Below are 22,516 nucleotides of genomic sequence, written 5' to 3' on the forward strand. Positions count from 1 at the left end.
CTGTTGACCTGTTTCTCAACCCACCCAGCCTCAGGGAAAGGCTGGGCTGGGGACCCACTAGAGGACAGTGGCAACTCCATCCAATGGGACTGATGCATCAGCAAGACCTTCACCCATACCATGAGCTCTTCTGGTTCATGTGGGTGATGCCAGTGATGAAGGTATGGATGATGCAGGTATGGGCGATGCAGGCAAGGAGGATGAAGTGGCTTACGCAGGCACTTACGGGTGTCTGGGCAATGCAGGCAGGGATGCAGGCAAGGATGTGGGCAGGCAGGTACCAGAAGGTGGCTGCCATGGCTCAGTTTTGGGCCCCTCCTGCCAGGAGAAGCCCCTAGGCAGCCACCCCAAACAGTCTTCCCACCCTGGTGACACTGTAACTTACTTACAAACACAACCTTTGCCATTCAGGGATGAGCCAGAGTCACCTTTTGCTCCTCGCCTGTAGCATTGTGCTGCGATATCACTGTTGTCTTCATCCTCCCTTGCTGCACTGAGAAACACACCAGAGTTTGCCAGAGAAAGGATATTTGTGTGGTTTGTTGTTGGGCTCATTTCACTTCTCTTGGCCCAGACTCAAGAATTTGCTGAGTAACTTTTCGGAGAATCCGCTCCAGCAACCCAACAGCAATACGCTCCGTTTGCTTTTTCTAACATAAATAAATCTGAACATCTGCCAAAGAGGAAGGTGGGGGAGGAAGCAAGGGAAAAGAGAAGTGATGGTGTGAGGAATGCCTTTCGGCAGAAGTGCTGGACTGAAGAAATGAGTGCGTGGACAAAGGAGCACTGAGAGCCACTGGGGCAGCGAGGCCAGTCCATCCCAGGGAGGATCAGCACCTCCACTTCTATAGGCACACTGCAAAGGATGAGCTCTGGATTCCTTTCAAACCTTTCTATCAAGGTAAGGTTAAGCATTCTTCTTCAAGCAAGTAAAAATTGCTACTTAAAGGGTATGAAAACATCCAGTAATTAATAACACTGTTAATATTGGCTGAGAATATGAATGCATAGGTGGGACACTGGGCATCTTTCCAACAGGCTGAGTTAAGCTTGTGATGAAGCTTAGTGACTACTTAAAGGTGACAGTGTGATATGCAATAACACACAAATGGAGCTCAGTTTATGGCAGAGGTCTGTTTCCAGAGGTTCTCAGTGCTAAGGGGATGCGTTAGGATCAGTTCAGATCTGTATTTTAGCTTATCCAGCACTCAAGGAGCAGATTTCTTTCCTGACATGCAGTGTAAGCTAAGGATCGAATTTAAAGAGTCTTCTGTCACTGAGCCCATGTCCCTGCTCGTCCTCCTGGCATGCTGTGCTAGTGCACGTGTTTGCAGCGTGCACTGAGGGAAGACCATTTGTTGCAGCTGCTTTTCCAGCATTCCAGTGCCTGCTGCCTCATTACACGGATCATGCCTCTCCTGTGGGCTGCATATAAATAACTGGAAGAAGATCAACTCTGTCTTGCCTGTCAGCGCTGTGAGGCATCATCCCCCAAAGGGAACAGCACAACGTAAATCCTCCTTCCATATGACAGGAAGGTTTGGAGGGATTAGATCTATAAATGTTCTGCTATTTCTACCTGAGACGTCACATATAGAAGATCAGCGTCTTGTTTGAAAGCATAGTTTATCTATATATGTGACAGCGGAGCAGTGAGTGTTGCTCTTCTGCATAGGGGGTACTTAATCCTTTTCCTCATTATAGGTACTCTTAATTACTGATGGTTAATATGGATGTATCTCATCTGCAAAATTTACTCTGGCAGCCAGCTCTGTGCCTGCTTCTTTAAGTTATCAGCACCAGCATTAATCCAGGCAACATATCTCTGTTTTGCTTTGACCACTTCTTTTGAAGGATGCTGCCAGGTCTGCTGGAGTAACACACCAAAACAGGCTTGTGACTGTCTGCTTCTCCCTTGTTTTCTATTAATATCCCCAGCAACAACAGCTCTCCCCACACACTTCCAAGAATTTGTTCTCTCGTAGCTCCACGTTGCCTTCAATCAACGCTGTTTTCCTTGTGAGCTCAGCTTACACCATAGCCAGGAGTTGCTCAATGCTTCTTGGTGTGAAGCCTTCAGCACATTAAGATGACATGCAGAAAGGTTTTGGTGATTTTAACTGACCGTGTTGTCATTTCTTGCCTATTAAGGCACCCATGCCCATTTCAGGTCATGTGGAATGATCTTCCCTCTTTCATTTCACAAATAACTCCTCCAGTTTTACCATGCTACAGCACAGAAGTGTGAAATTCTGGTTTTAATCAGTGTCTTACCACTGTAAGGGTTGGGATGTTGAGGATGATGAGATCCTGCCATGTTAGAAGCTGTGCTGCAGGGCTGGCTTGTGCTCAGCACATGAGGTCTGAACTGCTCCTTGCAGCAAGAACAGAGGGAAAGCATCACTGTTTTTCTGGCCTTTCTTGCGTTTGAAAGTGATTTGGGGCAAAAAAAAATCATGTTTTTAGGTTCAAAGATGAAGACTCTTCAGAGAAATATGAGTGTGTTCCAGCAAACTAAAGTTCTCTTGTGGAAAAATATCCTGACGAAGTGGAGGATGAAGACGCAGAGCTTTCAGGTAAGCTGAAATAGAAAGACAACAGTGAGTAGTCAGCCACTGAGAGTGGCCAATCCCTGCCTGCCCTAAGTTAAAGTAGTCTTGAAAAGCTTGGCTGGTAATAGACACCTTGAGACTTCACTTTCTTAACTGGTATTTCTGTCTTTCATGTGAAATATGAGAGCACAGATGGGTTCTTTGGGTAATTTCCTGAGGTAACAAGCACGATGCAAAGACCGTTGGTTAGTTAACATCTACGGTACCTGTGTGACTTAGTGCTTCTTGTATTTTAATCCCACACAGAATATGCTTTTGTACTGTTATATATTAAATCCTCTTCTCTGCTCTCCCCCTCTCCTAGGAATGGATGCTGTCTCTGCTCTTTCTGCCACTGATTTTCTTGTTGTGCATGTTCCTGAGGAGCATTCGCTACCCTGAAGTGCCTTATGGCTACCTCGGGCAGTTGGATGATCCTGCCTATGATGCCACTGGGGTCACCATCGCTTATACACCCATCACTGTGACCACAAGGCAGATCATGAATAAAGTGGCCTTGAACTCGGTAATGACAGGTATGGTTGGCTTGCTAAATATGTAACTTTGTCATTTTTTAACCTATTGTACAAGTTTTGTGTTTTATTGGCTCCCCAATATCTTTGGTCAGGGGAGAAAATTTGTCCCAAGTTTTCCATTCTCATCAATACTTCTTCTCTAGTATTTAAATTGCTACTGAGTGCTTTAGAGCAGCAAAGCTGAACCTTTCCCAATATTCACTATGTAGACTAATACTATTAAGACACCTTGGTTTGTTCTTCTGAGGTACATTTCTCAACAGATAAAGTATGAAGGATTTTAAAGTGCCACCCCATCCCATGAGGAGAACTGGGAAGGAGGAGCTGCAATGCTAAAAAAGCAGGATATAACCCCAGTGTCTGGGCATGTATTTCCAGACCTAAAAAACCTCATTGCAGTTCTTTTCTTACACACCACAGGTATAATATTAGAAGCACTGGACAGTGAGAGAGCCCTGGAAGAAGCCTGGATTTCAAATAGAGAAATTATAGGGGTTGTATTTAAGGACAACGTCTCCTATCACCTCAGGTTTCCTGCTGAGAATGTGGCTATTCCAAATGACAACTTTGGACACATAGGTAATACCAAATGAGGATGTATGGGTGGGTGATTGCCTGGCATGGACAGAATTGCTTTGTTGGAATAATCCATATCTGATCAGTGATTTAACAAGTTGTTATGCTTTTGGTCGGGGGGGCACTGTCCATTTGCAGAGTCCCCAGAGTGCACATGCATCTTAGCATCAGCTTTTGCAGTGAAAACCGTTTACCTTTCACTGCTCTTACCTGTGATTCCCTTCACTTCTCACCTTGCAGATAACTGTTTTGATTTCTCATGGTCGAGCTGTCGTAGCCCAAGGTACTGGTACAAAGGCTTCCTGTCCCTGCAGGCCAGCATCGATGCTGCTATTATAGAGGTAAATGGGATTTATGGCCTGATGTAGGTCTCCTTTTGTTTTAAGCTTGGTATAGGAGAGACAAATTGTTCTGTGGCAATAGCAAAGTCAGAAAATTCTGCATAGAAATAACCTTTTTAAATACTCAGCCACCCAAGTACTATTGGCAGTGCCAGTGGGAACCTGAATGCAATCAGTGGTTCCTGGCTTTAGTTTCTCTTAAAGGCTGGGAACCAAGTGTAATACCATTATTTGATTTAGGGAATTACCCAGATTCCAAGGAAAAGGCAGTTCTTGCAGGAGACTGGGGTGCTCTGCCTATCTGTTGAATTATTTGGTTTCAAAGTAGGCATGTCTGGAATTTCCTGTCCTTCCTTTCCAAATTGTTCCTCAAAAGTATACCAGGATAGGCGTCATTTCTCCTGGCTGTGCATCTCCAGTTGTCCAGGCTGGTTTTGTACCTGGGGAGAGAAACAGAGCACTGGGGAATGTGAATCATTTGTGTGTCTGGATCCTTACCTCTGGGTGAGCTTGAAGGATTTATCTCTCCAATTAGACGAAGGAGGCAATCTAGCTGAGGTGCAGAGATGCAAATGAGTCAGATGAGCCCTTTCTATTGGGCTTTATTGCATTACTTGTTGGTGTTTTCTATAAAGCTGCATTCAAAAGTACACCTAAAGATGGTGAATCAGAAGGTTCCTTATATAAATCCATCTCACTGTAGAAAATAAATGCTGAGGTGCTGACCTTGAATTCCTTTAGGTAGTGGCAAATCATTCTGTTTGGGAAGAAATGAAATCAATTGCTGGTGTCCGTATGAAGTCCCGAAGCGTCATCCCCTCCATCACACTAAACTACAGTTACTTCATGATTACTATCGTGATGTGTTTCTCCCCATTCATGTATTTCTTGTCAATGAATGTTGCAAGAGAAAAGAAGCAGCTCAAAGTATTGATGAAGACAATGGGGCTGCAGGACATTGCATTTTGGTGAGTTCTTTTTTTAACGAAGGTGTGTTTGCCAGAAATCAGTATATGCCTGGGCACTTGAGCAGTCACTTAATAAGTTAAATGAGCTCATAAGTTTTCTCCAGTACTCTAAGGACAAACCAGAATTGCTGAGCATGGCAGTCGTGTGTTCTTCTTCCTTGATGTTTCTTCCTCAGGTGTATGGTGCTATCTGTTCTGCCTAGGGTAGGAATGAGTTGACCCTGGGAAATAATTAATACCTAAATGTCAAATGGTTCTGGCACGCAGATTAAGTTGCAACAACAGTTCTTATTTAAATGACAGTGCCATGCCCCCTTTCATCCTCAGGCTCTCCTGGAGTCTGCTGTATGCTGTTTACGTGCTGGTCCTCTCCTGCCTGCTGACAGCTGTCATGGTGCAGAATTCTTTCTACCTCAGCAGCTTCCCTTCGGTCCTATTGCTGTTTTTCCTCTATGGCCTAGCATGTGTAAGTCGGGTTTTACAACCACATTTTCTCACTACATGGTTTATTACACTGCTGATGAGCCTTTTGCACAGTGCTCAGGACTGCATCCTTTGTATGGTCATACTGATTGAAATAGCTGTGTGGATTCTCTGGCTCGGCAGCAGTGATTTCAGTCGCAGCCTGAAGGTCTGACAGGCAGTAGGTTGGCTACCAAAGACCTGATTTGAAAGTCAGATCAACTCACTAAGAAGGATTTTAGTGTGTTTTATGACATGGACTCGGCTCAGGAGCGATCTCTTTGCCTGCCAAATGGAGGCGCTATGGTAAAAGAGATTTATTCCGCGATTGACGGAAACTTCTGTTCTTACAGATCCACCTGGTTTTCATGCTCTGCTCCCTATTAAGGACCTCCAAACTCGCTGGCTTTGTGGCCTTCCTCATCACCCTCCTCTTCGGATGCCTGAGCCTTGTGGTGCTGATAGAAAAGCTTCCAGAACCAGCGAAATGGTTTCTTGGTCTCTTCTGTCCTTTTGCATTTAACGCTGGCATTGCAAAGGTATGGCACGTCACCTCTGCAGCTAAACCTTCCCAATAGTTTGCTGTCCTGGGCAAACAGTGAGGACAGAGCATATTTTATCACAGACAGAGGCCATAAAGGACCCTGCTGTGCTTTGCTGGTAGAAAAAGGCATGGGAAGTCACGGTCCTCATTGCAAAAGACCAGTTTCTCCACATCTGTAAAATCTTCAAGTACTCTTCATTCACACCTATGAGAGGCGAGCTGCTGTTGGGCAACAAAGAGGGGCTCCAATGCTCCCATCCCATTCCCCTATTTAAAAGCTGATGAATGCAAAGAAAACCACAGCCCTCCTCACAGTCTATCATTGTGCGCTTCAGCAGCACCCATGTGAACCCGAGGAAGCTGCAGCAAACCCATTGCCGCACACAACAGCACCATTATCCTCTGGGGCTGGACCCCAGGCAGATGGGAGTTGACTTGGGGACATCAGCTCTTCTCAACCCGGTCATTCCCCTCCTGCTGCAGCGACTCTTCCTGGCAACAGACTGTTGTTTCCAGATTGTTCTGGAAAATTCAAACTGAAGCCATAAGATCTCTGCATGGAGTAAATGTATTTCCTTTCCTCACTAGATAGAAAGGAAGGAATACTGGTCAGTACTGCAGATGAAGTCTGGGTTAACAAAGTGAATTACACCTGCAGTTCGATGGCATCTCCATAGTTTTCCAGCCTGCAAATTATCCTTCTTTGTCTTTTATTTCAGGTTTTCCATTTAGAAAAATACGGAATGGGTTTCTCTTTTTCTAACCTAATGGAGGATTCATACTTTCTATTTTCAACTTACATTATGCTGGTCTTTGACTCAGTCTTGTACATGCTGTTAGCTATGTACTTCGACAAAGTTCTCCCAGGTAGGTATAATTTATACTTATGATTATACTCTCTCATTTTATACCTTTGATTTCTAAGGATTGCCTGTAATAGCTTGTCAAGGAAATGAGGGCCTGCTCCATTCTCAGAATGGGTCTTGGACTAAAAACCTATATTATGTTACTGAGTGACTTTTCAGCCCCTGGCACACACACTCTTAAGTCCCAAATCAAAGACAACAAAGTACTTAGTGGTTTTTCTTTCTCTTAAATTGCTGTTGAGCTGTTTATGAGAAAACAGAGCCGGATAATATGTTAATTCATTAAGTAAATGCTAGGTATATGCCTGAAGCCAGCCTTCTTGCCTCTCCTAACCCCGCCTCCAAACCTCTCTTTTTAACCCCTCAAAGTACTGATTTTGAGGCAGCCAGGTTCTTATTAGACCCTCCTATAGGTTTAGTCCCAGATGGTGTTTTGGTTGTGGCTTTGGTTAATGACAGATCGTCTTCTCTGCTTTCCTGTCAGGCAAATACGGCATCCCAGACTCCCCTTTTTTCTGCCTGGAGCCCTCATACTGGGTGCGGAGCAGGAGAGGCTCCACCAGGAAGATGCCCCGAACTCCAGTGAACCCTGAAGAGCTCCTCAATGATGATGTAGAGCCGGTGCCCTCTGAATTCATGGGGAAAGAGGCCATCAGGTAAAGAGAGGAGTTGCTGTTCAGAATTTTTCATCTGGGGAGCTTGGGTTTAATGCTCCCACCGCTTCCACCATCAGCTTTGTTTTGATTTATCCAGGCAGTTTTTGTGTTCATGAGGCTCTTGCAAAACACTTTATTTCACAGAGAAATATTAGAGGTGGAATGCAGGTCAGATAAATAGATAATAGCAGGGGTTTTGGTGTAGACCTGGTTAAACATCCATTAGGAGCCTTGTCTTTGCAAGGCTGGATGCTCTAGTATTTTGTGCCAGGTAGAGATGTTCACACCTGTATACAGAGCATACCAAACCAAACCATAATATCCTACTTACCTTCCTTTTAGACTCAGCAATATTAAAAAAGCATATAAGAAGAAGGACAAGAAGATAGAAGCTTTAAGAGGTGAGAAAGCCTTGATACTGATTCCTGTTATAGATGAGGGAAAACAGTTGTGCAAACATTTTGGTCAAAGAAATACAACACTTGCATTGCTTAAAAATTTATGTCAAATATTGATGTAACTGATCACTATTTTGTTCAGTTTTCACTGATTCTCCATATTTAATAAGACTTAAAGAGATCAAAGATTTTTTTTTCAATTGTTTTTCTGTCTTATCTGTGAAATACAGCAATTTCTTCTGTCTTTAGTTAAAGGTTTGCAGAACTTTGCCCCACATTGTTTAATGCACTTTTCAGTAATTATTGCTACCTAGTCCTTATACTCCTGAACTTGTCCTACCTTCAACAATGAGCAGAGCCAAGTCAAACCTTATTTATTCCCAAACTTGATGTTGTTTTCATTCTAGGTTTGTCTCTAAATATTTATGAGGGTCAGATCACTGCCTTACTTGGCCACAGTGGGGCTGGAAAAACGGCACTGTTAAATGTGCTCAGTGGGCTCACTTTCCCTTCCGAAGGTAGGATGGCAAGTAGTGGGCTTAATTCAAAAGCTGTAAAGACCAGTTTGTTCCACCTTACCACTTTTATTCCTATAAACAGGCTCTGCAACCATCTACAACTACAAACTCTCTGAAATAGGAGATAGGGAAGAGATTCGAGAGATGATTGGCATCTGCCCCCAGTTCAATGTACAGTTCAGTGTCTTAACAGTGAAAGAAAACTTGAAAACCTTTGCAGAAATCAAGGGCATCAGGTCCAAAGAGGTAGAGCAAGAGGTAAGTGTGTGTCCCGTGAGCACACCCCTGGAATGCATCATGTTTCAGCAAAGGCTCCTTTGGGAAGCTCAAAGGGTCCTCCTGGTTGTGTCTTCTGAAAACCAAAGCTGGTTTTGACCATCAACCAGGTTAGTAGGCAAGCTTGTGAACTTGATGCAACCACAGTACTACATCTGCTCCACCCAAGGAGATGAGCGGATGATCTCTTGCTGGTGATGGTAGACCTTGGTCCATGCTCTTAGAAACTGCACCTTCAATCCCAGCCAGATCTCCTTCATGACTAGTAAAGGATGGAAAGACACTTGGTGCTGAGAATGGACATCCTTGTGCTGTTCTAGGTGCAAAACATTTTGGAACTGCTGGATATAAGTAACATTCAAGACACTCAAGCAGAGAAACTCAGTGGTGGGCAGAAACGGAAGTTATCCATTGGAATAGCCATGCTTGGGAACCCCCAGGTAAAGCAGCAGGCATGGCTCTGTAATATAAGGAATGTTTAGGTCCAACATAAGTAAAACCTTGTCATGTACTTGGCTACAAGTTCTTGCATGACTTCAGACATCTTTAAAGTTCTCATAATTGCTAATATTAATAATTTTCATTATATTGCTGATCCATCGTGCTAGTTTAGTTTTAAAGCACATAGACAGTTCCTTGACCTCAGCTCCCAGAATAGATGCCTTTGCACAAAAGGTGGCCTGGGTCTCTTGCCTTCAGGACTTGAGGTTTTCAGAACACCAAACCCAAAAGATGTGCAGTAACCCTGGCATGAGGAACGTCTGATTTAATCCGTTCTGCAGGTTTTGCTCCTGGATGAGCCAACGGCTGGGTTGGATCCTCTTTCCAGGCACAATGTGTGGAGCCTCCTCAAGGAGCACAGAGCTGGACGAGTGATCCTGTTCAGTACCCAGTTCATGGATGAGGCTGATATCCTCGCAGGCAAGCACTGGCTCAGCCTGCAGCATCTCTGCAGAGCAACCCTGGAGCAGAAAGCTCATGAGGTTCAGTTGCAAACCAGTTTTGAACCACAGCTCTACAATATAAATCCCTTTGGCTTATTTTTCCTCTAGACCGCAAGGCTTTCATCTCACATGGGAGGCTGAAGTGTGTTGGTTCTTCTCTGTTCTTGAAGAAGAAATGGGGGATTTGCTACCATTTAAGGTATCTACTTCAGCCCCAGCAATGGGTATCTGGGAATATTCATTTACAGGGAGCCACCAGAATGAGTGTCAGGGGGAAATCATATTGCAGATGTCATTCAAACCAAGAAAATGAACTTGATTAATACAGTTAAATAAACTGAAGCAGGAATTTACTCCCGAGGAAGGAATGAATGAAATACACTGGAACATTCTTTGTATGCATCCAAGCAAACCCAGTGGTGGTGGTTGTTCGAGCTTGGGGTCGTGTTTGGGTTTGGGGGATTATTTGTGTTTGGGTTTGTTGGGCTTGTTTGGTTGCTAGGGTTGGTTTGTTGTTGTTTCAAGACTAAGCATCTCTCTTTTTATGACTGAACAGGATCCATGTCAATGAGTCCTGTGACTTAAAGAACGTGACATCTCTGGTTAAACGGTACATCCCCAATGTCATATTCTCAGAACACAGTCAATGTGAACTGAGATATAAACTGCCACTAGAAAACATGAACAAATTCCCAGGTAAGGTGTATTAAAATAATTCAGAATTGTCCATAGGGAAACGAGATAATCACAAATGTGGGGAAAAAGAAATGGAGAGATTTTCTATAGGAGTCACATAAGGAATTAGAACTGCTCCATTATGGTTTTGCCCTACAATTTTAGCATAGAATCATAGAATATAGAGTCACACAATTGTTTGAGTTGGAAAGGGCCTTAAGGTCATCCAGTTCCAGCCCCTCTGCCACGGGCAGGGACACCTCACACTCAACCATGTCACCCAAGGCTCTGTCCAACCTGGCCTTGAACATTGCCAGGGATGGAGCTTATATGTGCTTATATTTGCAACCTTGGAGGCACTCGTGTTACCTGCTTCTTGCAGATCTGTTCAGTGGCCTCGACAGCTGCTCTGACCAGGGAATTATCAATTATGGAGTTAGCATGACAACCCTGGAGGATGTCTTCCTGAGGCTGGAGGAAGAAGCCACAGTGGATCAAGAAGGTACAATCGTGGCTGCAAACGCACAACCCGCAGCCAAAGGGAGCGGCTACTTTGCAATACCCCCTGGCTATGCCTCCAACAGCTGGTTACTAGATGGCTCTTAGGCTTTCACACCTTACAACATAGAAGCTGGTCTTAGACATAAACGTGCACGTGGAAAACTCTCTGCAGATGAGCACGTCCTCCGGGAAGAGTGTGCAGAAGTGGGATCACGATGCCCTGATGAGATGGAGCCGTGCTCCCTGCTGCTCTCGGACTCTGGGAAGGCGGCAGTCGTCGGCTTGGCTCTCTGGAGGCAGCAGGTCTCTGCCATGGCGTGGGTCCACTTCTTAAAGCTGAAGAGCTCAGTGAAAAGCCTGCGGTCCATGTAAGTACCAAGGTGATTCTATCTTGCAGATCTGAACAATCACAGCAGGCTGTTTCAACGAGCATTTAGATTAGTTGGTGTCAGGTCTTAGCAATGAATGATCTTGGTAATCTGCACTCAGAGGAGAGAAAAGCTTCTTCTTTTCCAGTGCCAGTAATACAAAATCTCCCTTTTGTGCATTTTCCCTTCTGTGCTGAGTAATTTATGCAATGGAAACCCAATTTCTTTCTGAAGAAAAGAATCATTTAGAAACACTTTTATTTCAGATGGAGGGGGAAGTTTCAAAATAAACCACTGTGTACAGAGAGAGGGAAAAATGCTACTATCAGGCTTCCTCTTTTAACTTAAAATTCTCTCACGTTGCCAATGTTGAACTATTTTGGCCCCATTGATCTTCAAGCTGGTATTTCCTGCTGGGGTGCAAGAAACCAATGGGAGATGCTGATTTATGCATCTTTAAGGAAATCTGAAAAGCGTTTTATGGCTCTAAAATTTGAGCATTGCAGATCTAAGGTTTCTCTCCCTGATGCATTCTGAGGTTGTTTGCGAATGATCAAATTTGAGACTTCTGAAAAGAAAATTGCCAAATATCCTTAACAGAAGGAGCGCTGGGTAACCTGAATACAGTTTAACCATTCCCAATAGGGAACCTCATTCTGCTGAAGGTCTGTTTTCAGAGTGTTTATCCATCTTTCTCTTTAGTTTGCTGCTCTATGTGGTTTTCCTGCTTCCTGTGGTTTTGCAACTGTCCCTGCTTGCTGTGTGGCAGAGAGCGAATGTTTGGGAGCTCTCATCTGCACGGTACTTCTTGCCCCAGGGGAAGAGGGCTTGGTCAGAGACAACAACCAGCCTCCTGGTCCACAACAACACCGGTGAGGACAACGAGCCTTTCCTCATCCTTTCCTATGCTGGGCCTGCTTGGCTTTGCAAAGGAAAATAGTGAAAGAGGAGACGGTTGTAGGATGTAGGGGATCTAAGGCATGATGGAGGGTTTTGTGATGGAGAAGCATGGGAATTGTCACTTTTAAAGGGTTGTGAAGGAAACCCACTGGGTAAGATCCTGGTGCAATGATGTGAAAAGGGATATCATAGCAGATGGGATTAGAAGGGACCCAGTTCTTTCCCTGCCCCAAATCTAGACCCCTATCCAAAAGTCTCTGCATTTTCAGAGCATGGGATTCTCAAACCACACTCCAGTAAAGGCACACAAATGCTGAGTAAAATTAATGATCTAGTTCGAGTTTTATCTTCAATGTTCCTATGAGTGGATGCTATTTAACATTATTTGGCCAGAGTATGAGACTGTTGACTTCATCAGACCACCACAAAGGAGGATATATTTGGTAGCAGTTCAGGAAAGGCAGGGGAAAAAATGACAATGCAAAAATGCAGTCAGTGAGACTGAAATCCATTAACTTCACAAGAATTGATGTGCAATGATCCACCACGTGTGTGCTGTCTGATATCCATGGTTGTTAGACTTCCTCAGGTTCTGTTTGGTGGTCATGGATTTGAAGAAAACCCCCAACCTATCAAAGACTCTCCTGTTGTCCAGTATTGTGATTCCTCTGCTTTTGGCTTTCACACCAGGCACAGCCATTGAAGACTTCATCCACGTGCTCGAAAGCCAAGACCTCACAGTGGAAATAACAAGTGAGGAAAACATCACAGAGGAGCTAAAACACAATGGGGCTATAAAGGTGTCTCGCAAAGGTCAGGTGAGGAATTTTGTTCTCCTGTTTCTTCCCAACAACTGAATGACTTAGCATGATGCATCCATCTGGTCTACCTGTGGGATGGTCTTGAATAAGGCCCGAGGGTTGAAAGATGTGGAAGTGTTTTAACCAGTAAACTACATGATAGAGGAGACCTTATCTCCTTCATCCTCCACCTCAAACTTCACATTTTTTGTAGTACCAACTTCTAATAACTTATAATCTGTTTTTTTAGCAAACAAAGCATAAGCAAAATTATTCCAGGCTTGGAATCTCCTGGTGTGCTCCTTTTCTACTGCAGATGAGAGAAGCCAAGAGTTTTTATCTTGTTTTCTCGCTCTTTCAAGAGCTACAGGTTTACCGTGTTATGCCACCTGGAGACTGTCAACTGCTTCCCGGTGCTTGTGAATGTCATTAGCAACGCTCTGCTGAAAGCCTTCAATTCCACCATGCACATTCGGATCTGGAGCCATCCATTTTTCTCTGTAAGTGCCAGAGCCAGAAGGTGTCAGAAAATAGTCCTTAAATCTGATTAAGGCCTCAGTAACTCATCAGATTTAAAAGGGAAGCCTGTGGGCTGTATGTGCCTGTAAGCCCCCCTTCCTCAATGCTCACTCTGGACCATTTGACTTCAGACAAACTGAAGGCTGGGAGGGCTTCTTCAGGAGGTTCCTTATTCTCTACTTCACTTTGCAGGGCTGTGGTTTGAGGAAAACCTTCCTCCTGACAGTATTTGCTTTCAAGTCTCACTTTTTGTTTGTCCTGTCTTTCATGAGAAATGCAGTAAAACAAATCATTGCATCTTGCCTTTTGCATGGCATATGTTTTACACAATGCTTTGTTCTTCTTTTTCAGGTAGACGAACCACAGTTCTGGAATATTTTTGCTACTTTTTACCTCTTTTATATGCTGTTGTTATTCCCTGGTTTTCCTCCACACTTTGCAATGGGCTATATGCAGGATTACAAGGTAAATGGAGGCAGATTTGGGGTGCACAGAAGGGATTACAACTGAGTTGACACAAGGAAGTTTGAGTATGACGCCATGAGCAGCTTTGAAGCCAGCAACAGACTGCTCTTTCCATTCTGTCTTCCCAGGCAGGAGCTCGTGCCCAGCTGAGGGTCTCAGGGCTCTTTCCCTCAGCATACTGGTGTGGCCAGGCACTGGTGGACATCCCACTGTGCTGGCTCCTTCTCTTCTCGATGTTTGGGCTCCAGTTTGCATTGAGCACCAAAACTTCCTGGCACACCGACGTCCTCTTCCTGCTGGTACATCCCATTCTCATGATTGCTGGCTCACCAAGGGAGGGATTGAGGTAGTATTTTGAGCACATGTAGAGATACAGGAGACACCTCTGCGTCCCCAGGTGCTTATTGACCTTCTCCTTGTTTCACCTCCTGTCGTTTGGGTTTTCCCAGCTGGAAATAAAAGGCAATAAATCTTGCCTTTAATATACTCCTTTACACTTGGCAGTAGAGTTGTGGTAATTTATGAACACCTTGATCTTAACGTATGATCGTTTAAACTGAACCACATTGCTATATATATATTCCTGGTTGTTTAGACAACTCCAATTTCTAATGAAAGCCCTTTCTTTCTGTAGATCACAGGTGCTCTTAGCTATGGAATTTCTATTGTTCTCTTCACTTATGTGATCTCCTTCGTCTTTCGCAGAGGATGGAACTGTGATTTTTGGTCTTTTATCATGATAGCGGTAAGCATATGGTTAGAAAATGTGCTGTAGGCTTTACAGAAATGTATTTTGAGATTGTAAGGATGAACTCTATGTCAAAACACCAAGTACACATGAAGAACATAAATATGAGCATGTGTTTTATAGCAGTCACTTCTGTATTAAATTCCTGACACCATGTTCTATTCCTATAATCCTACTGTGGCACAGGGAAATGCTTGGATATACCCTGCTCTGGTGCAGGAATGAAGGCAAAAAAAAGTTATTTATTGCTCTGTTCAACACTTTGCATCCAGGAGATGTAAGGTGTTGAAATATGAGCCATCAGGTTAGATGCAGCCTGATCTGGGTTATTTGGCATGAACTTGGGATGGAAAGAACAGGATGGGATGCCATGCTTCATTGATCTGCCTGGGAAGAAGTTTCCCCAGCTGACCCAAATCAGCATCCTACCCTCAGGCAGAGATGGCTGAGAATGTCCTGATCCCTCACTGTTTCTCATCTTTATATCTCTTGTCCACCTTCAGGAATCCATCAGGGAACTGAAAAAGTAGAACCCACACAACTTTAAAGGCTAGTGATGAGCATGATCTTCCCCACCATCTAAGTTGCTCTCTTACTTTATTCTTAGGTATGCTTCGTTACTTGTATCATCAGCAAAGTCATGGATTTTTCTGTGGGTATCAGAGCCACCCTCTATGTTCTGTCTCTCTTGATTCCCTTGTACCCACTGCTGTGTTTAACGATGAGCTGCATGCAGGTAAGCAATGCTGCTGAGCAAGGAAAGGCACCCCACCATAGAACACAACTATGTGTCCTTGTGAGCAAAGTCTGGTGATACCTACACATCGTGCTCTGGGAAGGTTCCTTAGTTTTCTCTCACGGGTGGGATTTTCCCAATGGCAGGAGCGCATCATTAGATATCCATTTCAGATCAGATTTGATTTTCCCTGCTGCTCATTATGGTCAGGGGATACTTCTGGTGCTTGAGCTGTGATTGTAGATTAGGATCTTCCCATGTGGAGTTGAGCAACTTGGCTTGAACAATCATAAGAGAAACTTACACATCTGATGTTGCATGGAAACAGAGGGAGAATTCAGAATACTCACAAGGTGCTTTACTTCATGTCAGCTAAGGGGGGGGGGGGGGGGGGGGGGGGGAAAGTCAGCTAGGAACTTAACACCACCCTCCAGCTACATACAAGACCACTTACGAGCCCCAAATTACTTAGGAGTGAGTCCAAATGGAAGAGACTCCTCCTCTGTCCTGTCCCATTCACCTCCACCTCTTCTCTGCTGGGACCCCAAAGGTTTTCTCCAGTTTCAAAGTATTTGTTATTTGCTTTTAACCCTTCCAGAATTAGCCAGCAGCTCTTAACTATGTATTTTCTTATTATTCTTGCAGGTTTTTGTAGACGATGAGAGTTTTTTTGATTTGATTCCAAAGACCGATCTACTAATAACTGTCTTTGCAGTAAGAAAACATTTAAGATTACTTTTATGTAGTAATGCATGCCTACTAAACCCTGCCCTCAGGTATCAGCAAACAGGCAAGAACCCTGGGCTCATTTCATGCAGCAGGATGAAAATGGGTTACCTCCCTGTGCAAAAACAGCCTTGCTCCTTTGAAGTGGGGAAGGGGAAATGGAATAAGCCCAGATCACTTAATGCTGCCCTGTTATTTTTATGAATGATGCTTTTCTTCTATTGCTATTTTCTGGAGTATTGGCAGTTCATCTCCTTCAGGATCACCCCAAATTTAGATGTTTCACACACTATGGTTTTCCCCCACTTATTTTATAACCCCGCCACCACCGTCTCAGTTTCAGCCACAGTAGGTGGAAGGCAAAGCTGTTAATGTGGCAACCTCTCTTTTTCAGCCTTTGATCCATTCTGTGGGTTTCATTTTTCTTCTTCGATATTTGGAGATCAAATATGGAAGAGCAGTTCAGAGAAAGGACCCGATATTTAGGTTGGTATAAACACACGTACACCTCAGACACATGTGAGATCTAAACTGCTATCACACTGCTTTACCTTGAAGACAACATTTGGGTCAGATATCATTGACTTTGTGTCCCTATTTTTAAATATATGTTTAAATACTGGTGATTTTTTTATAACTAAAATAACCTCTTAAACACTGCAGAGTGATAAAACAGCTCTCAAGCTTGCTAGTACCTCCATATGGTGTTTCATGTTTGTAGGATTTCCCCAAGAAGACAAAGCAGCCACCAGCATCCTGAAGAGCTTGGAGAGGAAGATGAAGATGTTAAAGCTGAAAGAGCAGCAGTGAGAAATGCCATAGCGACCCTGAGTCAGGAGGAGGTGTGACCAAATCTATCTTATTTTATACCAATAAAAAGTCCGCTGGTAAAAACCAAATCACCAAGTATTAATAAGCACAGGTCAGTGTTTTGGCTGTGTTATCCTCATAGGGAAAATCCAACACCCGTATGTACAGTGTGGGCCCCATCAGGATAGAGACGAAAGCTGTTAAGAGGAACACGAACCGTAAAGTGTCCTTTTGCACCTCAGATTCCCAATGAATTAGAAAACAAAAGATTTTTAGAAGGTTTTCTGCCTTTTTTTAATGGAAAAATATTACTGAAGGCTTAATGCTATCCAATATAATAGACTGATCTTTCTTCTCCCTCCTCGCTTTCAGAAATCAGTCATCATTGTCAGCAATCTATGTAAGGAATATAAAGTAAAGCAAGCTGGTTCCATTTTTAAGAAGAAGAAGAAGAAAATGGCCACCAAAAATGTTTCCTTCCATGTTAAAAAAGGTGAGATCTGGAACTGTTCTCCTTAGACCTGATTTGGACCCTGATCATACCCAGAGAGTTAATTCTCACTTATCTGAACAAGGATGTAAAGGTCAAATCTATTTGTTCTGTGGTTAGGGCATGTTCAGTCTGTGGTTGATGTGATAATGGACAGTGTAAGGTGGAGGCATCCTATTAGTTACCTTTGACTCTGTTACCCAGAACAACGTAGCTCCAGCATCCACTTGAGCAGAGGCTTCTGAGAGCCCTGGGAGCAGTGCTCAGGCTCCCAGCATCATTAGAGTTGAAATATTATGGGCTCTCAGGGCATATAGTTATACTACTTACCTTTATATGTCTTTGTTATTATTTGTATTTTTCTTTTGTGGGACTGTGCCTGATGTATTTCTTGAATGGGAAGTATTACTAAGAAATTATACGCATTTATTCCAGGAGAAGTATTAGGGCTGCTGGGGCCCAACGGAGCTGGTAAAAGCACAACTATGAAAATGATCACTGGAGAGACAACACTGACTGCTGGGCAGGTAGGAGAAAGGGGAGAGATCCATGATAAAAACATGAGTGCAAACCTTGTTCCTAGGCTAAGCTATCATTATTTTACAAAGCATTATGAGTGATCAAGGTTTTAACTGCATTCACTGTGCTATTGAATTGTATTGATTGTATTAAATTAAATGTATTGATTAAAGATATTCACAGAATCATAGAGTGGGTTGTGTTGGAAGGGACCTTAAAGCTCCTCCAGTCCGAACTGCTTACCACAGGCAGGGACCCCTTCCACTAGAGCAGCTTGCTCCAAGCCCCTGTGTCCAACCTGGCTTTGAACACTGCCAGGGATGGGGCAGCCACAGCTTCTCTGGGCACCCTGTGCAGCGCCTCAGCACCAAATTTTGAGCTACATCTGACTTTGACAAGCAGTTGCATCTACCTTAATTGTCCATGGATATCTTTAGAAGCAATGCGAATGAGGGTTGCAGAATCACTTCTTTGCTCTTTGGGTTTCCTCATCTAAATCCCAGTAGTCTTGCCCTTGTATCTGTATCTGGGCAAGGCTATGAGAGCAGAACTATCACCTTATTTGTGCAGGTGCTGATGAAGAAAGGAAATGGAGCAACTTCCCACCTCCAGGACCATGCACCCTCCTTCCTGGGGTACTGCCCACAAGAGGACCCACTCTGGCCAGACCTCACCGTGCACCAGCACCTGCAGGTCTATGCGGCTGTGAAAGGGGTGCCCAAGGAGGATACAGCTGCTGCTGTCAACCGGTATGGATGTAGGATGCTTCAGGGGTTGGCCAATGGTTTATCCCCACTCCTAGGCCACAAGGAGGGGACCAGAAAGTCAAAATTCACTCTAAGCCATAAAGAAGCTCAGGAATGGAGCTGCAAAACTGATTTTGTGCTAAATGCTGTGATTAAGTGAGTGGGTTAAGAAAATCCCCAATTTGCCTGAGTGCATCTACTGAGGATAAATTTACCACTAATGCCCTTTTAAGTGTGTTATCTTTAGGAAGCTTTTCTGAAATCTGATGTTATAGTTGGGAACTACAAGAAAGGATGCTTAAGCACTGCAGGCTCAGCTGACATTGGCAAGGTGGAATGGATTTATAATGCTGTTGACACTAATGCTGGGTTTAGACAAAAGCTTGTGGCTTATTCAGTACACTTTGCTTCAAGTATTCCCTTCCATTTTAATAATGCAATAAATGTTTAATGAAAACAATCAGGAGTGAAAAGCAAGGGGAAGAAAGTTCCTTTTTCTTATCATTTTGGGAGTCCTTGATGAGAGTATTGATTTGGAATAATAAAAATGTTCTTTCTTTTTAACACTTGCTCCCTCTCCCCACAGAATAGTAAATGCTCTACAGCTTCAAGACCACCTAAAAAAGAAATCCAGAAAATTATCTGCTGGGATAACCAGAAAGGTTTGTAGTGTTTTACGTACAATGAGCACTGCAATGCTCATAGCACAAATCAAACATCCCCTTTGTCAGCAGAGGGACCTACCTGGGCTCCGAGCTGCAGGGAGAGCATCATGTTGTCTCCCATGGTGGGGTGATGGAAAATCAGCCTTTTCCAAGACCACACTGCCTACAACTCAAACCTTTATTCCCATAAATGAAGCGACACTGCTGCAGCTTTTTGTAGACTGAGTGCCAGGGACTGCAAAAGGATTGATCCAGTCCCTTTTCCCTGTCCTAGCTGTGCTTTGCAGTGGGCATGCTGGGCAACCCAGCGGTCCTGCTCCTGGACGAGCCATCAACTGGCATGGACCCCAAAGGGCAGCACTGTGTCTGGTGAGTAGGATGTTGTGCACTGTGCCACCACAGTCGTAAAGGGTGCAGTGATTAAGGCCGGGTAAAGAGTGTTTGACCCCATCTGCAGTTAGTGCTGCTTATCACTTGCCAATGGTTTTAACTGGAAATTCCATTTTCTTGGCTCTGTCCAGCTAAAACATGAGCAAGGAGAGAGAAAAAACATTTTACTTTCACCCTTATTGCAAACCTTCATAAAGGCACCCGAGTCCAAAATAGTTATTCATGTGTATATATATATATATATACACATATATTCTAATAGTGTTATTTCAAAGTATTATCATGTGCACATCAGTCTAAAGTTGCTGTATGTGAATTTTTACACTTGTTTTAGGGGAGAGGCATTTGGAGGGACAAAGGTATAAGAAAAAGTGTCCAATACTCCTAGGGAACTTTTAACTTTATTTCTCCTTCTTTTTTTATCCCCCTTCTGGTCCTCAGGAAAACGCTTCGTGCCGCCCTGAAAACCAAGGAGTCAGGAGCCGTCCTTTCCACACACCACATGGAGGAGGCGGAGGCAGTGTGTGACCGTGTGGCCATCCTGGTGTCGGGGCAGCTAAGGTGGGAATGCAGCTGAGCTAGAAAACAGGGGCTCCTCCTCCAGCTTCACCTACGTGAGCCCGTCACCGTGGGCTTTACTAAGTGCTCCCTGTGATTTCACCAGTTTGGGAAGGAGCAGATGATGAGGCACCAATGGTTTCACATGCGCATCTCTTCTTTTTCCTCCCCTCCTGCAGGTGCATTGGCTCCGTTCAGTACCTGAAGAACAAGTTTGGCAAGGGCTATCTGCTGGAAATTAAGGTGAAGGATCTGGAGCACGCTGAGCTTCTCCATGCTGAGATTTTGAGGATTTTCCCAAGCGCAGCCCGTCAGGAGCGGTAACTATACAATATGGGATGAACAGTGGTTTCAACACAAATTCATCCCTGAAAATGTGCCCAGTGTGATGGCCAGACTCAGGATCTCAGCTGGAGACGGATGACCAGCTCAGAGACCCTGTCTGGGGATCTGATTTGATAATGTCACCACATCCAACCGTGCTGTGACCACTGCAGCAAAACATGCACATATCCAGCTCATAGCATGACATAAAGTTTTGATGCCAGGACCTCAGTACAGACCAGGAATCATCTTTTCTTCTTTTTCTTCAAGGTTCCCTTCTTTGCTCGTCTACAAGGTCCCAGTGGAAGATGCACTGCCCCTGTCTCGATCTTTCTCCAAGCTAGAGGAAGGTAAGAGCAAAACAAGGTGACTTTCTGAGAAGGTGAAACACAGACTGTCATTTTTTGACTCTCTTTCCGTTTCTCCACAGCCAAACAAAACTGCAACCTCGAGGACTACAGCTTCTCTTTGAACACTTTGGCTCAGGTGGGTGATTTCTAGGCTGGATATGCTGTAAAGGCATGAGCAGGAAGAAAAGCTGCAGTGATATCTGGTGGAGCAATGAGGCTCCACCAAAAGACTGTTGGGGGGTGGTGGGTGATGGATCCTCTCCTGGGAAAGTGGTGGAAAATGGGCTGGGTTTTTTGCACTGCAGGGATTTCACGTAATGGGAATAAGTGTAGGCAAATTGTTGCTGCCTGGCTCCCCTCACCCAAGTCAGCACAGCACATCTTGTCCATTTCAGGTGTTTCTGGAACTCTCCCGAGAGCAGGAAATGGATAATTTTGACCTAAGTTTGGATGGGGCTTTTGAATGGAATCAGCTTCAGCAGGAGGACTGTTAAAGATCCAAGATGCTCATTTACGCCTTACTCCATACTAACCCAATATGATACTGTGCATATTTACTATCATTATCAGCGTACCATGAAGAGAAAGAGCAGCTTTACCTTTCCAGCAAGCATCTGCTGAGGGGTCCTCTCCAATGCAGAAGACTTTTCACCTGGACATTGCAGGTGCCTACATTAAGCCCGACCCCAACCAGCATTTCCAATGGCTGGTTGATGAAGCAGTGCCTGCACTGACGAAAGCTCTCATCAAACAGAGCAGCACACAGCAAAGGGACAAAGAGGTTTGCAGGGATCATAACCCATCTATAGGGATCGGGGCTCTGCTTTGCTCAGTAGATGTGGGTGCATCAGGGAATTCTGAACATGCTGCCAACTTTCTGGGCTCCTCTCCCACCAGTGTGGGGGGTTATTTACCTACGATGTGTTTAAATGCATCTTAATGAAATTTGCACTCTATTTTTATACCCTTCCAATAAATGTCTCTATAGAAACTGCCTTTACAGCCTCATATGTCATCATTGCTGTGGACCATCAGAAACAACTCAGACTGCTTCCCATGGGGATGGAGGTGGCTACAGAGGTGTAAAAGCTACTGGTCAGGCTGTTGTGGTCCCTCCTGTTTGCTGTCTCCATCAGCCTGGAGAAGAGAAAGCTCTGCAAAGATGCTGTAACAGCTTTTCCTTACTTAAAGGGGCTTATAGGAAAGATGGAGGCAAACTTTATAGCAGGGCCTGTTGTGATAGGAAAAGAGGAGATGGTTTTAAACTAAAAGAGGGTAGATTTAGACTAGATATAAGGAAGGAATTTTTTACAATGAACAGTGAGACACTGGAACAGGTTGCCCAGCAAGGCAATAGGTGCCTCATCCCTGGTAACATTTAGGATCAGGTCAGACAGGGTTTTAAGCAGCCTGTTCTAGTTGAACATGTCCCTGCTCACTGCAGGGGGGTTGGACTAGATGGCCTTTAAAGGTCCTTTCCCACCCAAACCATTCTATGATTCTATTATTCTCCTCCTGACAACTCAGGCCCATTTTATCCCTGAGCCCAG

At 44.2% G+C, this 22,516-nt stretch overlaps 1 protein-coding gene across 1 annotated transcript; it reads left to right on the forward strand.

Moving 5' to 3' along the window:
* Nucleotides 1-589: 589 nt before the first annotated feature.
* LOC134162731 (ATP-binding cassette sub-family A member 10-like) lies at nt 590-21,961 on the forward strand. The gene is made up of 39 exons (XM_062616926.1): nt 590-901; nt 2,467-2,576; nt 2,917-3,127; nt 3,548-3,706; nt 3,944-4,044; nt 4,786-5,012; nt 5,340-5,478; nt 5,828-6,013; nt 6,738-6,885; nt 7,369-7,540; nt 7,883-7,941; nt 8,346-8,456; nt 8,539-8,714; nt 9,053-9,172; nt 9,515-9,653; nt 9,785-9,875; nt 10,233-10,372; nt 10,734-10,853; nt 11,025-11,220; nt 11,923-12,092; nt 12,811-12,938; nt 13,283-13,420; nt 13,791-13,904; nt 14,033-14,203; nt 14,539-14,649; nt 15,260-15,388; nt 16,034-16,102; nt 16,509-16,600; nt 16,836-16,956; nt 17,297-17,417; nt 17,850-17,941; nt 18,504-18,682; nt 19,266-19,341; nt 19,619-19,713; nt 20,176-20,295; nt 20,472-20,612; nt 20,887-20,966; nt 21,047-21,102; nt 21,362-21,961. Exons 2-39 carry the CDS (start codon nt 2,475-2,477, stop codon nt 21,458-21,460), a joined length of 4,899 nt encoding a protein of 1,632 aa, XP_062472910.1. The 5' UTR covers nt 590-901; nt 2,467-2,474; the 3' UTR covers nt 21,461-21,961.
* The last annotated feature ends 555 nt before the right edge of the window (nt 21,962-22,516 follow it).

Source organism: Pezoporus occidentalis, unplaced genomic scaffold, assembly GCF_034315485.1.
Source record: "Pezoporus occidentalis ecotype Australia unplaced genomic scaffold, CSIRO_AGI_Poc_V1 ctg190, whole genome shotgun sequence".
Taxonomy (NCBI): Eukaryota; Metazoa; Chordata; class Aves; order Psittaciformes; family Psittacidae; genus Pezoporus; species Pezoporus occidentalis.